Source organism: Polyodon spathula, chromosome 15 (assembly GCF_017654505.1).
Source record: "Polyodon spathula isolate WHYD16114869_AA chromosome 15, ASM1765450v1, whole genome shotgun sequence".
Lineage (NCBI taxonomy): Eukaryota > Metazoa > Chordata > Actinopteri > Acipenseriformes > Polyodontidae > Polyodon > Polyodon spathula.
The window spans coordinates 3,685,198-3,702,967 of record NC_054548.1 but is presented as its reverse complement, the minus strand read 5'-3'; the positions used below and the strand labels follow the sequence as shown (position 1 = coordinate 3,702,967).

At 40.0% G+C, this 17,770-nt stretch overlaps 1 protein-coding gene across 1 annotated transcript in view; it reads left to right on the top strand.

The window, feature by feature from the left end:
* The window catches only part of LOC121328014 (gamma-aminobutyric acid receptor subunit gamma-3-like), a 171,775-nt gene that overhangs the window by 24,698 nt on the left and 129,307 nt on the right, over nt 1-17,770 (top strand). Inside the window, exon 3 of the mRNA XM_041272437.1 lies at nt 11,126-11,193. Coding sequence (XP_041128371.1) covers nt 11,126-11,193 — 68 coding nt within the window. The remainder of the gene's footprint in view (nt 1-11,125; nt 11,194-17,770) is intronic.

The following is a 17,770-nucleotide window of genomic DNA, read 5'->3' as shown; positions in this document are numbered from 1 at the left end:
AGGGAACGAAGATACTACAGCACAGTATATCAGGACTATACACAATGAAGATACTACAGCACGGTATATCAGGACTATACGAAGATACTACAGCACAGTATATCAGGACTATACACAAGGAACGAAGATACTACAGCACAGTATACAGGGACTATATATATCAGACTATACACAGGGAACAGATACTATATCAGGACTATACACAGGGAACGAAGATACTACAGCACAGTATATCAGGACTATACACAGGGAACGAAGATACTACAGCACAGTATATCAGGACTATACACAAGGAATGAAGATACTACAGCACAGTATATCAGGACTATACACAGGGAACGAAGATACTACAGCACAGTATATCAGGACTATACACAGGGGGAACAGAAGATACTACAGCACAGTATATCAGGACTATACACAGGGAAGGGATACTACAGCACAGTATATCAGGACTATACACAAGGGATGAAGATACTACAGCACGGTATATCAGGACTATACACAAGGAACAAAGATACTACAGCACAGTATATCAGGACTATACACAAGGAACAAAGATACTACAGCACAGTATATCAGGACTATACACACGAAGATACTACAGCACAGTATAAGACTATACACAAGGAACGAAGATACTACAGCACAGTATATCAGGACTATACACAGGGAACGAAGATACTACAGCACAGTATATCAAGACTATACACAGGGAACGAAGATACTACAGCACAGTATATCACAGGGACTATACACACAGTATATCAGGACTATACACAGGGAACGAAGATACTACAGCACAGTATATCAGGACTATACACAGGGAACGAAGATACTACAGCACGGTATATCAGGACTATACACAGGGAACGAAGATACTACAGCACGGTATATCAGGACTATACACAGGGAACGAAGATACTACAGCACAGTATATCAGGACTATACACAGGGAACGAAGATACTACAGCACAGTATATCAGGACTATACACAGGGAACGAAGATACTACAGCACAGTATATCAAGACTATACACAGGGAACGAAGAACTACAGCACGGTATATCAGGACTATACACAGGGAACGAAGATACTACAGCACGGTATATCAGGACTATACACAGGGAACGAAGATACTACAGCACGGTATATCAGGACTATACACAGGGAATACAGCACGGTATATCAGGATACTACAGATACTACAGCACGGTATATCAGGACTATACACAGGGAACGAAGATACTACAGTATATCAGGACTATACACAGGGAACGAAGATACTACAGCACAGTATATCAGGACTATACACAGGGAACGAAGATACTTCACATACTTAGAAGACTTGTGTTACTACTGTGGTTCAATTGCAAATTTGTAGACTCTTTACAAATGTGTTACAAAGAATCTTGTGAATCAGTATAGAACAGTCGTTACCAGTAATAGCATATGCAAACTGTTTTCTAAAACAATGCCACTAAGGCATTACTGTACATGAAACCTAATACATACATGGAGAGGATGTGTCATTAACAGTCTATTGTAATACACTGCTATCCCTTGCTTGATATTATTATAAAATGATTCCCTGCAGACTGTTGTTTATTTTGGTGCAGATGGACCCTTATGTTGAACTTACTGTATATGGGTCTTTGTATTCTATAGACAAGGGACTAGGGAGAGAGGCAGGGCTGTCATTTATTTTCTGTATTATGTATGACTATCTTGGACAGGCCTAAAACCACTGGACAGTGTAAAAGTACTCATGCCATCTCTTTTCCCCAAATCCATCTCTATGCTGTGATTGTAATCGTTTGCAGAACTGCTTATTGTTATATTAAAAGATGCCCATTTAGATGCCCAATTGACTGCATAGATAATTGTAGACGATAGTAAAAGACTGATGATGAGGGTAATACCTCAGTGTACCAATGCTTTTAGCTTTGTGATAGATGGTAATGAAACAGAGCAACAGCAATGATCAGCTTTCTTGTGAATTAACCACAGGCTACTATTAATCCGTCAGTATCCCACAAGTCTAGATCATACCCAAGACCAAATGCAAGTATCACCAGGAAACTGGTCAAAGAAGAGCCATGTGTTTGTTCATTATACAGGCTTGTTAAAGGATGGGTACCCAGTTACACATGGGTACCCTTGTGGCATCCACCCTTGGTCACTTCATGCTTTGGCATGAAAACTACAGCTGTGTCACTGTGTCAAATAGCTGCTCTATGCCATATTTCAGACTAGGGTCAATCCAGTGCTTAGCAACAGAAATAAAGTCATGGGGAAAATGGGTCTTACTCATGACAGGCATCCTTGATAAACTTTAGGTTTTTTTTCAACCACTGATATGAAGAATCTCCACCATATATGAAAATGACAGAACTCTGCCCATGTAGGCAAAAATGATCTCCTTTAAATTAATGATCTGCCTGCAGAGACATTTATACCATAATCTTATTCCCAGTATCTATACTGGAGTAAATATTACCAAACATTGAAAACCTGTTTGAAAGGGTGCTTTAACTACACAATGTAATGCTGCACAAGGGCTGAATTTGGCCAATAGAGTAAAGTTCCAATAGAAAACTAAGATAAACTAAAACTCTACTAGTAGTATGATTTTAAAAAAAGCAAAATAAAAAGTAGACTATTACCCCAGTCATACTAGAATACTAGAATAATCTTGTCAAATCAGAAATGAATCACCTAACACCAGGGGGTGGATTAAATATAAATTGATTATTTGCTCCTGTGATTTAAACCCAGGTTTTCCTATGTGGGACCTTGTGGTTCTTTGCTTGTATTTTATACTCTGAAATCTGCACATGTTTAAACCGGCACACTGCAGAGCTGGTTCTACTGACTGGACTCGGATCACGTGTAGTGCATTCGCTCAGAATCAGCAATGGGGTAATGTGACCTGTAAATCTGCACATGATCCAGTGGATGCCAGGAACATACAGTGATCCCGTCGCCCTTTCACTGTACTGAAGATGGGTTGCTTTGTACATATTTCAAATACAGGTCAATGCAGAAATCCTTGAACTATTCTACATGTATAGTGTGTGTGTGTGTGTGTGTGTGTGTGTGTGTGTGTGTGTGTGTGTGTGTGTGTGTGTGTGTGTGTGTGTTTAGGAGATTCTAATCCCATTTAAGTGCATTCAAGTGTGTGTAGATCAGGGTAACCACACCTGTACAATAAAGATTAGTTTAGGAAATTCTAATCCCATCTGTCAAGAGATGTTCGCACCCTTATTAAAAAACAATGTGGGGGACCATGGTAATATTTATATTTATGCCATTCTATGTATGATGCTTGGAAAATGTTTGCAGTGACAACAGAAACTGCCCACTGTAACAACTATTTAATAAAGATGGCACTCAGCCATCTACTTCTAAAAGTTTTCTGAATTTAGATGTCTGTATATGGCACTGCCTGCTTTAATATATTTTCTTTTGTTTTCAGTGAACACATTTTGTTCCCCTGTTAAATTGCCTTGCATTACTTTGAATTTGCACTATATAAAGCAAGCTGGTTGTTGTGAGCTCTGTGTCTGCAGCTTCTCCCAGATGTGTCTGCTCAGCATTTCTTCTAAAGCCTACAATTCATTTATTTTTCTAGGCCATTTATATAAGCTAAGAATGGAGAAAGGTCTGTGTGCTGACCCTCAGTTAAAACTTGACTCGGTGCCAGTCTCATTCTGCTTTTATTGCAACATTTCTTTATCTAACAGCACCAGCCTACACCAAATCCCCTGCTCACAACTTAAATTAGCATGTGTCCACAATTTTTCAGGTCAGAACACTTGTTAGCCAATGAGGTTTCTTTCGCTTGCCATTTTATAACACACTACAGACCGTTAGCATTAGAAGCCACTGAGGTCTCCAGTCATAACCCCCCCCGAAACACCAGCAGCTCCACGTCTCTCACGCTCATCGTTCATCACAACCGGTCTGTCCATTGTTATTGATGTCAATAAGGAAGATATAAAACTATATGCACAAAGTAGAGTAAAGCAACTACTACGACCATCAAGAGCTTCGAAATGCATTGATGAAGTGTAATACATTGTGATCTGAGGTCAATACCTCTCCGGTACAAAAAATAAATTAATATCCAATGCCATTATCCAAAAATACTATTGCAAATCAAAGCTGCTGGAAACAAAATAAAGAATGATACATGTCAAGAGACCAGATTGAGAGGTTGTTCTGCGTCTGAGTCAGGGATGTCATAGAAACCATTATGAGGGATCTCAAGCAGTGAGCAGCAAATACAGTGAACCCTAAGAGGACACTCAAATGAGAGGCGCAGCAGCGGCTGTAATTGACACATGCTTTGTCTTGATCTGCTAAACAACAGCAACCCATTTCATAAAAGAAAGATCATTTTGTTAACAAAACATAAGTATAAAAAAGTGAGGACCCTGAAAAGTTGTCATCTACAAAGTATTATCCAAGCTAGCGTCCTTTAATCTTAAAACGTAAGGTGGTTTCTGTGTATTCTTTTATAAAGCCCTGTTGAATATGTATTTAATAGGGGAGCAGGGCGATATTTATAAATGAATGCTAACATCAGATTCCTCGGCTCTTAAAGCTGTGCAGGGTACATGTCTGAGATTGCTCTTCAAATAGCATTCTCCATTATAGCTACCTCCACTATTTAATTACATGTGTCTCGGGGTTTAAGGCTCAGAGAAAGTTCTGCAATGTGAGCCGAGTCACACTATATATGACCCTGAGTATACAAAGCTACTTTAAAGAATGCCAGAGCTCATTTCATATTAGATGCATACAAAGCTACATTAAAGGATGACATCTTTACTTGCTAGTACAGTGCAATAATGATGATCAATATTGAATACTGTTTCTGCTTTATTTGTGTAATTATGCTGCTCATAGGATATAAAGATTTTACATTGAAAGAGATTACTATGTAATTACCATGCATATACATTGCTCAGTGTTGCTTCAGCGAGTTGTAATAATAATAATAATAATCTTTATATAGCTCCTTTCATAGTGGACCACCATCACAAAGCACATTACAAGATACAAGACTAGGGTGTGTGAACTATGCATCAGCTGCAGAGTCACTTACAAGAACATCTCACCCAAAAGCCAGAGCACAAGTGACTTGCTCAGGGTTACACAATGAGTCAGTGGCTGAGCTGGGATTTGAAGTGGGTACTTCCTGGTTACAAGGGTGTGTCTTTAACCACTGGACCACACAGCCTCCTAGACCATAATTTGATTTTTTTACACAACAACAGCACAAATTGAACCTGACCCAAGCATATAATTAGACGCAGTTGTACTGCAACCCCAGAAGAAACTTGCATCACAACTGAACTGGACTCCTTTTCATTTCCATGGGCCAGTTCATAAGAACATAAGAACATAAGAAAGTTTACAAACGAGAGGAGGCCATTCGGCCCATCTTGCTCGTTTGGTTGTTAGTAGCTTATTGATCCCAAAATCTCATCAAGCAGCTTCTTGAAGGATCCCAGGGTGTCAGCTTCAACAACATTACTGGGGAGTTAAGCAAGCTAGTAAATAAATTCATTCAATGAAGCACATGTTCCATATCCACCATGGCATGACCTTCTTTAGTACCTGTACCTGTACCTGGCCAAAGTGTTGCATACATTAAATAATGAAGCAGATCACCTGGTTACAGTTTACAGCAATATACTTTTATTAGGGATGGAGCAGCATCTAGTAGAACACTTTTACAGTATCTCATGATGGAAACAATGTGTACCCAGGAATTCATTAACTGAAAACCTTTACAGACACAATATGCCTATAGAAGTAATGCACAGTAAATAGAGACTTAGTTACGGAAGTGTGAATCTTTCATTACTATAATGCCACGTGTAAATGGATACCAAAGAATATGAGTCTTGAACTGTTGTTAGAAGCCCTGCAAGAAGGTAATGTAGGAATTGCTTGACACGTTATTCAATTCAGCTAGTACCTCAATGGAGAAAGCCCTTGCTGTCCCCATAAGGAATACAGATGAGTTAGATGTATAGTCAGGTCACATTTCAACAGAAAGTGTAACCCGTGCATCAGAAATTGACCAGCCAGGGTGCTCAACTCCACTTACTCTCCAGTGGCTTCCCCCATGCAGCACAGCTACAGTACGTTGTGTGTGTGTGCGTGCATGCATGTGTGCGCGTGTGTGCGTGTGTGTGAGTGCATCTGCACATTTGTGCATGTGTGTTGTCACTTACCCTGGAAGACACACACACACATTTTTATACCCTGTTTTAAAGCCACCTCATGATTTTTTTCTGATACTGCAAGACATCTAAACGGAGGTAAAGTGTCCCTTCCAAAATGAAAACAAATCTTATAAAAATCATATCTTTACCATTTAGATGGACACTGACTTGAACATTAAAACAGTTTGCCACAGAAGCATAAGAACATAAGAATATAAGAAATTTTGCAAACGAGAGGAGGCCATTCGGCCCATCTTGCTCGTTTGGTTGTTAGTAGCTTACTGATCCCAGAATCTCATCAAGCAGCTTCTTGAAGGATCCCAGGGTGTCAGCTTCAACAACATTACTGGAGAGTTGATTCCAGACCCTCATGATTCTCTGTGTAAAAAATTGCCTCCTATTTTCTGTTCTGAATGCCCCTTTGTCTAATCTCCATTTGTGACCCCTGGTCCTTGTTTCTTTTTTCAGGTCAAAAAAGTCCCTTGGGTCGACACTGTCAATACCTTTTAGAATTTTAATGCTTGAATTAGGTCGCCGCGTAGTCTTCTTTGCTCAAGACTGAACAGATTCAATTCTTTTGTTGCATGTTACAAGAGTTAAGCAAGCTAGTAAATAAATTCATCAATAAACACAGCAGACTGCAGTATCACTGTTTAACTGTAAAATCAAAAATGGAACAGACACAAGCTGCTATTATTTTGCATCCAAAATAAATGCTTTCCTACTTCATACAAAAATAGATCAGAGTTTTGTATTTTACTTCTGTCATGTAATAACATATTTTTTTTGCTGTGTAAATCAGGAGTCTGTTGCATTACCTCGCAGGCTATGTATGGAAATGTCCCAGCTTGTCACATCCACTGTATACTATACTGAGCATCAAAAGAAACATGTCACTTATATTTTAGCATCAAAAGAAGCTTATCACTTATATTTGGATAAAATTCACTAGATGACAAACTCTGTTTTAGAACAGTTGCAGTGACTTTTTATTGTGCTGATTAACAATTGACAACATGAAGATGCTGCAAAATGATCTGTCGATCTCGGGCAGGTGTTGTGACTCTTGGTCTCCCAGTATGTGGCCTGTCATTGACAGAGTCTGTCTGGTTATACCTTCTCGCCAGGTTTGAAATTGCTGTCTGTGAGCACACAAGACGTCGAGCCACAGTACGCTGCCCTAGTCCAGCCCCCAACATGCTGATTGCACGAAGGCGCTGCTCTCTTGACAGACGTGGCATATTGTTTTTTTTCTGTGATTTTCTTTATTGCTTTAATTCAAGCTTGCAATTCAACAGCTAAAATCACTCCATATCCAGTGTCCAATCAACCGTCTCACTAATTAGGTGATTAAGTGCATATGCTTCAGTCATAGCAACTCAAGAGTGTCATGATCAAGGATGAATGACCGAGTGATTAAAAAGAAACCAGAAACACTTAGTCAATGTCCATTGTTTAGATACCTTATTTTTTTCGAAAATAAATGTGTTATAATAATGATAAGTTTCTTTTGATACTTGGTATATTTCTTTTGCTGCTCTCAATTAAATACCACCAGCAATACATCTCAAACAGAGCCCCTGGCCTTATTGCACAGTACATTGAATTAACACGAGACTGCACTGCAAGGGGGAGATGTGTTTTGTAGTAATTGCATTTTATTTAGTATGATCCCTTGATGCAGAGCATACCCCATGTGCTGCTGGACTGCTGTCCCCAACTCTTGTCCAAGGCTGGCTGAGACTGCTTTTTAGTCACATTGTGGTTTGTTTTAACTACACGTGACAGCCTTCCTGAACCTCCAGGGATTTCCACTGAGTGGGTATGTAAGTAGCAGAGATAGTGCTGCTTAATGTTCTCTAGAAGGGTAATGAAAGCTACAGCTCTCTACATGACTCCTAGAACGTAAAGACAGTAAAGCTGAACCAGTTTCCAAGGGGCATTGAAAAAGCAGGTTATAGATAATCATTTTAATGTTCAAACTGCAGCTGAAGTACAATGCCTTGGACACAATGGCTGAAAGTGCTGTAAAGTGTAAACCACTTTGTTGTGCTGTGGCTTTGTGTTTTACAGCCAGTGCAGGTATGAAATGCCCTGGCCACAGTGCCCACATGCTCAGCCTAGTGACAGTCCCAATGTGCTCCCTGTTTACCATGGTAGAAGCATAGCGAGAGCATGGGTAAGCATTGTAAAGAACAGCGAGGTATGGGAAAGCCTATTAATCACACACTGCAGTATGGATACAATATTATACACAGTTCTGTTGAGAACCAGCTACCCCCACGATGCAGTGAACACACTGTAAACCCTATAGGGGTACCTGCCCCTCACACGCTGCAGTGAACACACTGTAAACACTATAGGGGTACCTGTCCCTCACACGCTGCAGTGAACACACTGTAAACACTATAGGGGTACCCGCCCCTCACACGCTGCAGTGAACACACTGTAAACACTATAGGGGTACCTGCCCCTCACACGCTGCAGTGAACACACTGTAAACCCTATAGGGGTACCCGCCCCTCACACGCTGCAGTGAACACACTGTAAACACTATAGGGGTACCCGCCCCTCACACGCTGCAGTGAACACACTGTAAACACTATAGGGGTACCCGCCCCTCACACTCTGCAGTGAACACACTGTAAACACTATAGGGGTACCCACCCCTCACACGATGCAGTGAACACACTGTAAACACTATAGGGGTACCTGCCCCTCACACGCTGCAGTGAACACACTGTAAACACTATAGGGGTACCCGCCCCTCACACGATGCAGTGAACACACTGTAAACACTATAGGGGTACCCACCCCTCACACGATGCAGTGAACACACTGTAAACCCTATAGGGGTACCTGCCCCTCACACGCTGCAGTGAACACACTGTAAACACTATAGGGGTACCTGCCCCTCACACGCTGCAGTGAACACACTGTAAACACTATAGGGGTACCCGCCCCTCACACGATGCAGTGAACACACAGTAAACACTATAGGGGTACCTGCCCCTCACACGCTGCAGTGAACACACTGTAAACACTATAGGGGTACCTGCCCCTCACACGCTGCAGTGAACACACTGTAAACCCTATAGGGGTACCTGCCCCTCACACGCTGCAGTGAACACACTGTAAACACTATAGGGGTACCTGCCCCTCGCACAATGCAGTGAACACACAGTAAACACTATAGGGGTACCTGCCCCTCACACGCTGCAGTGAACACACAGTAAACACTACAGGGGTACCTGCCCCTCACACGCTGCAGTGAACACACTGTAAACACTATAGGGGTACCCTCCCCTCACACACTGCAGTATGGATACAATATTGTACACAGTTCTCTATGTGAAATCAATCCAATTCTTTTCATAAGCTTACATAAGAGAAACTCTCTTATATAGCATTTATAGCCTGGTAACAGAGAAGCCAATTTCATATCTTACATAAAAAAGGTTTTATTGATCAGAAATGCAAGGTATTTTAGGCACAGTAAAGACGTATTAGATTTTTCTGTTGGCTTTGTTGGTATTGCTTTTAGCCAGTTATAATTATTAATACTGAAATTGGCTCTCACTATGTGTTAATCGTATGTCTACAATAGTGTTAATAAATGCATACCTCCTCATGCAAGCAGTACTATCCACATTGCCATGTGATGTCCAAAGTCCTTAGATAACAGGTGAAGCTGTTTCGGTGTAGTGTTAGCTAGTGAGAGACGAGGAAGAGGCATGGTCAGAGTTTTGTGAAGAGGCTTATACTGGAGTATCATGTGAAATTAGTTGACTTTCACAAGACTTTCCGTTAATAAGCCTTTCTTAGGTGATAGGAAAAGTGTGACCAACGCTGCCAACAGATAAATTGCTTTTACCTCCCTTTAGATGTCTATAAAGATTTTCAAAAATCTATTTGCCTCGAAAGTTCCTCTGAATTATCAACCCCTGTATCTCACCAAAATATTCAACTCATAGCAGGAGCTCTGATGGTCAGAGTTTAAACTGTGTTTGCATTATCTGGTTTGGAAATGCAGGCATTTTTTTAAAGCAAAATATACTCTCAAGACAACACTGCCTACTACAGTATTGTAACAGACATGTGTTTTAATCCTGAATGTAACCCGGAGAGGTTTGAAATGAATAATCCAACATGATAATGAGGCTAATTATGTTGAGTGGTGCATAGAATTACTAACATGGACAGTAACTAAATGTGCAAAGAGGACCTGTAAACAACTGGTGGAGACAGAAGGTCCTTTTTATATAAAGAGGACATAACAGCATCGGTCCACATTAATTTGATTCTCTTGGGTTTTCCCTTCAAAGCATTCCCTTAGCAATGAAATAAGGCATATTGCTCTTGCTGTGTAATTCATTGATTCCAGGGACATAAACTGTATTAGAAATGTAGCCACCCATATTGAACCTGCTGTCAATGTGTAGGATGAGTTTGATAACTGGGCTTGGAGTTCATCAGGAGCAATCCACCTGAGACAGTATAGTTCTTAAAATGACACATTTCTTTCTGTTTAAAAGAATGTTCTGAAACGTTTAGCTATTCACCCAAGTCCAGAATTATAATTGGAATACACTTGCTGTATTGGTTTTCAGGGTATGGTAAAGGAATAATTTACACCCATGATTTTGCAAATTATTTATATGTAGCTGTTTAGTACCCAGTGATATGTGTTATTAATCGTCGTTTATAACTGTTTCTGCATGTTAGAACATGTAGCATAATAATAATAATAATAATAATAATAATAATAATAAATAATAATAATAATAATAATAATAATAATATAATAATAATAATTATTATTATTATTATTATTATTATTATTATTTTCCTGGTAGCTTTAATTCTGTTTCTTTTACTTCACAGTAAAACCAACAGTCATAGATGTGGACATTTATGTTAACAGCATCGGACCAGTGTCATCAATAAATATGGTAAGTGATGCCTGTTAGTAATATAGGAACAATGGTTTGGTCCATATGCAGGGTGTTGTGGTATTTTCACTCAGTGTAATTCAAACAATGCTATGGAATCATACAGTAAGTCAGGTTTTCACATGTAAATGATCAGAGTGTGATGCATTAGTTGTTGTTGGAGTCTGCTTGCTCTTTGTAAGAATCATGCAAACATGTTCTTTCTGGCCTTTATCCTTTAGGGGAAATTAAATAATGTTATCCTGACTTTTTCAACAGGAATGAATAATTAAATAACTTTAAGTTTTACACAGATAAGCTGGTTTTTCAATGTTATATGTTATAACCCAGTTAACCCTCACTGTAATACTGTGCATATGCAGAGGAATGTCTAGCCACAATGTAAATGATGTGATATCACTGCAGCCACTCTGTCCTGTAATACTGTGCATATACAGAGGATTGCAGAGGCATGTCTAGCCACAATGTAAATGATGTGATATCACTTCAGCCACTCTGTCCAAACAGTGAATTGTCTTTCAGATTAACCCCAAGGAGTTACTCAGGTTAAACTGATCCTTTGACAGGATTCTATCGGTTTGTGTTTCGAAATCCGTTTCATTGAGTCTCTAAGTCTTTACCAGTTAAAGCTGTTAGCAGAGTAAGGTGTTCACGGTCACAAGTTTGTAGTCTGGTCAGGTTCAGATCTGAACTCCCTTTGTGATGCCAAGAGTTTATCATGCCAGGTAGGAAGGTCTCAGCTTTTCACTGATGAGGTGAGTCGACTGGGGAAAGGAATGAATGAAATCATCCCCCACGCTCATCTGGCAAGCACTCTGCTCTGTGCTGATTACAAACCATCAACGGAGCATGGGCTTTCCACAGCATTGCCTGTCCCGATTAGGGCTGGCTTGGACTGAAGCATTAACAAAAATAAAATACACAGATAAATGACAACTTTATAAGAGTAAAGAACTCTACAATGCTACTGTTATCACTAAATCTTGCATTTGATTTATTTATTTATTTCACCAGGAGATTTACTCATTGAGAGCAATGACTTGTTTACAACGGAGTCCTGGAAGAACATTAACAATTACAATGTATAAAAAGCATGATCAAAACACGAGAGGTTCAGACTTAATCATCAGCATACAGAGATCAAAGAGCAGAATAAATAAGACATGGATCTATTCGTTAATGTGGACTGAAGGAGAAGCATTGGCAGGAGGTTCTAAGAAATTCCCTAATATGATCTTTAAAACCAGAGAAGGAAAGAATATCAAACACCGTGGTTATACTATGATGAAAACAATTTAACATCAACATCAATCATTCAAGAGTTGATATGCAAAAGATAATGATCCTGTACGGGTTTGAACCATTGGAACAGCCAAATGAACAAAATCCTGAGAGCGTAAACTATAGCCAACACTAATCCTTTCTATCAGAGCACTCCAATAAGGATGTACCAAACTTTACTAAAAATCTTAAACACAAAACAATAGCAATGAAAATCTTATTTCACATACTACCTAATACACCCAGACACTGTAGAGGTTTTTGATTCACACTGCTGTTCTCCTTGGAATAAAGAAACCTGTTTTTATCTCTCCCTGCAGCACCAACATTGTATGTGGTTTAACCCCTGTAAAGGATTAATGGATTACTTCCTAGAACTGACCACACTTTGTAGAAATGACTCTTTCAGACATCATTTAGTGTTAGAATGGCTCTTTCAGTCATCGCTTAGTGCTGGAATGGCTTTCTCAGTCATCGTTTAGTGCTGGAATGGCTCCTTCAGACATCGTTTAGTGTTGGGATGGCTCTTTCAGACATCGTTTAGTGTTGGAATGGCTCTTTCAGACATTGTTTAGTGTTGGGATGGCTTTTTAAGACATTGTTTAGTGCTGGAATGGCTCTTTCAGTCATCGTTTAGTGTTGGAATGGCTCTTTCAGACATTGTTTAGTGTTGGAATGGCTCTTTCAGACATCGTTTAGTGCTGGAATGGCTCATTCAGTCATCATTTAGTGCTGGAATGGCTCTTTCAGACATCATTTAGTGTTGGAATGGCTCTTTCAGACATCGTTTAGTGCTGGAATGGCTCTTTCAGTCATCGTTTAGTGTTGGGACGGCTCTTTCAGACATCGTTTAGTGTTGGAATGGCTCTTTCAGTCATCGTTTAGTGCTGGAATGGCTTTTTCAGTCATCGCTTAGTGCTGGAATGGCTCTTTCAGACATCGTTTAGTGTTGGGATGGCTCTTTCAGACATCGCTTAGTGTTGGAATGGCTCTTTCAGACATCGTTTAGTGCTGGAATGGCTCTTTCAGACATCGTTTAGTGTTGGGACGGCTCTTTCAGTCATCGTTTAGTGCTGGAATGGCTCTTTCAGTCATCGTTTAGTGTTGGGATGGCTCTTTCAGTCACCGTTTAGTGTTGGGATGGCTCTTTCAGTCACCGTTTAGTGTTGGAATGGCTTTTTAAGTCATCGTTTAGTGCTTGAATGGCTCTTTCAGTCATCGTTTAGTGTTGGAATGGCTCTTTAAGACATTGTTTAGTGTTGGGATGGCTCTTTCAGACATTGTTTAGTGCTGGAATGGCTCTTTCAGTCATCGTTTAGTGTTGGAATGGCTCTTTAAGACATTGTTTAGTGCTGGAATGGCTCTTTCAGTCATTGTTTAGTGTTGGGACGGCTCTTACAGACATCGTTTAGTGTTGGAATGGCTCTTTCAGTCATCGTTTAGTGTTGGGATGGCTCTTTCAGACATCGTTTAGTGTTGGAATGGCTCTTTAAGACATTGTTTAGTGCTGGAATGGCTCTTTCAGACATCGTTTAGTGCTGGAATGGCTCTTTCAGTCATCGTTTAGTGCTGGAATGTCTCTTTCAGTCATCGTTTAGTGTTGGAATGGCTCTTTCAGACATCGTTTAGTGCTGGAATGGCTCTTTCAGTCATCGTTTAGTGCTGGAATGGCTCTTTCAGACATCATTTAGTGTTGGAATGGCTCTTTCAGACATCGTTTAGTGCTGGAATGGCTCTTTCAGTCATCGTTTAGTGTTGGAATGGCTCTTTCAGACATCGTTTAGTGTTGGAATGGCTCTTTCAGTCATCGTTTAGTGCTGGAATGGCTCTTTCAGTCATCGTTTAGTGCTGGAATGGCTCTTTCAGACATCGTTTAGTGTTGGGATGGCTCTTTCAGACATCGCTTAGTGTTGGAATGGCTCTTTCAGACATCGTTTAGTGCTGGAATGGCTCTTTCAGACATCGTTTAGTGTTGGGACGGCTCTTTCAGTCATCGTTTAGTGCTGGAATGGCTCTTTCAGTCATCGTTTAGTGTTGGGATGGCTCTTTCAGTCACCGTTTAGTGTTGGGATGGCTCTTTCAGTCACCGTTTAGTGTTGGAATGGCTTTTTAAGTCATCGTTTAGTGCTTGAATGGCTCTTTCAGTCATCGTTTAGTGTTGGAATGGCTCTTTAAGACATTGTTTAGTGTTGGGATGGCTCTTTCAGACATTGTTTAGTACTTGAATGGCTCTTTCAGTCATCGTTTAGAGTTGGAATGGCTCTTTAAGACATTGTTTAGTGCTGGAATGGCTCTTTCAGTCATTGTTTAGTGTTGGGACGGCTCTTACAGACATCTTTTAGTGTTGGAATGGCTCTTTCAGTCATCGTTTAGTGTTGGGATGGCTCTTTCAGACATCGTTTAGTGTTGGAATGGCTTTTTAAGACATTGTTTAGTGCTGGAATGGCTCTTTCAGTCATCGTTTAGTGCTTGAATGGCTCTTTCAGTCATCGTTTAGTGCTGGAATGTCTCTTTCAGTCATCGTTTAGTGTTGGAATGGCTCTTTAAGACATCGTTTAGTGTTGGGACGGCTCTTTCAGTCATCATTTAGTGCTTAAATGGCTCTTTCAGTCATCGTTTAGTGTTGGAATGGCTCTTTAAGCAGTGGTTTAGTGCTTGAATGGCTCTTTATGTCATCGTTTAGTGTTGGAATGGCTCTTTCAGACATCGTTTAGTGTTGGGATGGCTCCTGCAGTCATCGTTTAGTGCTGGAATGGCTCTTTAAGATATTGTATTATTTCTTTAGTTAGCCCTTGTAGGATATGACACAGCGGAAGCTCTGAATAAATCTTGTGCGGCTGGGCAGAATCTCAAGGATTATAAGTGAATCCCCCACACCCTCTCACGGGGGTGTGTGACACTTAAGGCATACAAACAGCCCAGACCTTCCCCTAACAGTCAGTACATTTTTGGGGATGCTGCCGATGCTGGTCAGCAGACTGTTTGGAAGCTTTTGCCGGTTCTGTACATTTCTATGCACTTCCTCACAGAGGAGTTCAAATGGAGACAAATCAGGTGTTGCTATAGACACCGCACCACCTGCTCTATTCCTTTCATTCCATCTACAGTAGGGGTTGCAGATTTATAGATCCATGCTTTTGAATTGCTGCTCAGGTATGCACACAATGCAATGGGAATCATCACAGTGGTCAATACCTATATACCGGTCTCATAAATGAGGTGCACAGATTCTCCTCTGGTGTTTTTGCAATGGTAGTGTAGAAGAAGTGTAATACAGATGCCCAATCAAGTGCATTACACCCACAATGCATGTGAAACACATTATTTATATACATACAGTATAAGGTTTATCTTGTAACATCTACATTGTTGTAGTGAAACCCACCTGACTGCTCTGACACATAATTACAAAGCTGTAATAAAGATAATGAACTTATTTACTGAGCATATAGCTGTTGCTGGATTGCACTGCTACTTTCTGCTATGTTACAGTGACAGATCAGAAACGTCAAAGGGGTGTTCTTCATGATTTCAACACTGATAGTGCATGCATTTACACTCTCTTTTTAGCCTTTGTTTTATTTGTGCTTCTGCAGAGTAACATATTAGGAGTTTAACTGATCGCAAACCCCTGCTGTGTTAAGTCTAGGCATTCAGCCAGCTGAGTTAGAAATCAATTGTAAGAAAGGAGAATCCTGTGTTCCTTTGAGAGTCAAGACAGACAGGTAGAGCCGCTGTCTGGATTCCAAGCAGGGGGTTGTGTTCACTGGGTTTCAATGTAAACCCAGTCAATGGGGTATACTTACAGCTCTGGCCAAAAGTGTTGCAGCACCCTGTATATACAATGGACTCATTCTGCTTCATAAAGTCCAATGAAAGCTGCTAAATAATGCCACATTAACGTACTGAATTACACATCACCTCTTTGTAGTCTTCCATATACTCAACGAAAAACTGACAAAAATGCAAAAATGTGACAACTTGAAATCTAATATGAAATACTGTACTAACTATTATGGCTTCTGGTAGACTTTTCCAATATAATTTTGTAGTTTCTTTGATGGCATTAAATAAAAATATTATGTTTATATATAGTTTTTTTTTTTTTTTTTAATTATCTCAATCCTAAAATTCTAGGTGATGCAAAGCTTCTGTCCCTAGTTGCATGTTGCACAGATGCGTTTCTCTGTGGTAATAAAGGTAACACTGAGCCTCCATTTTAAACTCCATTTGAGGGTCAAACTAAAGGCATGTGACTGGTAGAGATAAAATTAACTTAATGGACTAAATCATGTTATAAATTAAAAGATGTGGCTCAAAGCCCTGTCCCCAAATTAAGAAAACGCATCTGAGCAACGATGCAAAAATCATAACAGTAAAAGGTAATGTGAAATAAAAGGAAAGGCTGTTAAATTTCATTTGGAGCTAATCTTTTTATAAAGAGCCACTGATGTCAACTACAGGAGCTAGAATCGACTCTCCTTTGTGAAATACTGCCTTTGGGATCACCCTGGATAGTATTGATTTGTATTGTGGCTGTTGTTCTGTCTGGTGCCCCAGACAGCCCCTCTAACCGAGGTGTGGAATCTCAATAAGGCTTTGCCAGTGTGAAAATGTCAAGAACCCTAATGTACAGAGTCGACCTTTTAAATAAACTACCAGGACAAGAGTGGCGAGGGAAGCCACTGTTTATAGCCCAGATATTCCAAGCGATGAGCAATCCACTTGGAAAATTTGTGCCACGCAAAAATGTGTGCTTTTGCACAAAAAATTATATTTTCGAACACAGCACAGAACAGTTGTGTGAAGTTGGAAAATGGCAGTTTTTTGCTCAATTCACAAATGTGTTTGTGCCTCGCAAAACCACCTGCGGAATACTACACGACAATGTAATTTCTCGCAAAACTGGTAATTTCAAACATGGCAGGATCGCGTAAATTGTTGGCAGCTCCCACTAAATCCGCTATGCATACATTATATTTGAGCACAGCACAAAATGAATTGTGGCACGCAAAAAGAAGTTTAGAACATGGCACATTTTGAGCATTCGCTCATAATGGTCAATTGCGATGTGCATAACCCTCTGCGCCATGTGCAAACCTTTCAAATATCTGGGCTAAAAGGTTTCTGACAAACAAAAACTCTAATACAAATCTTGTATTTAATACCCTTGTGAAAGTCATTTATTCCAGATCATTTCGACTTTTGAAGTCCACCTGTGTAGGGTTTGAAAGGGTTTGAAATATGCAGATATACAAAAGAACATGTTTAATAGAAATCTTAACACAGCAGCACT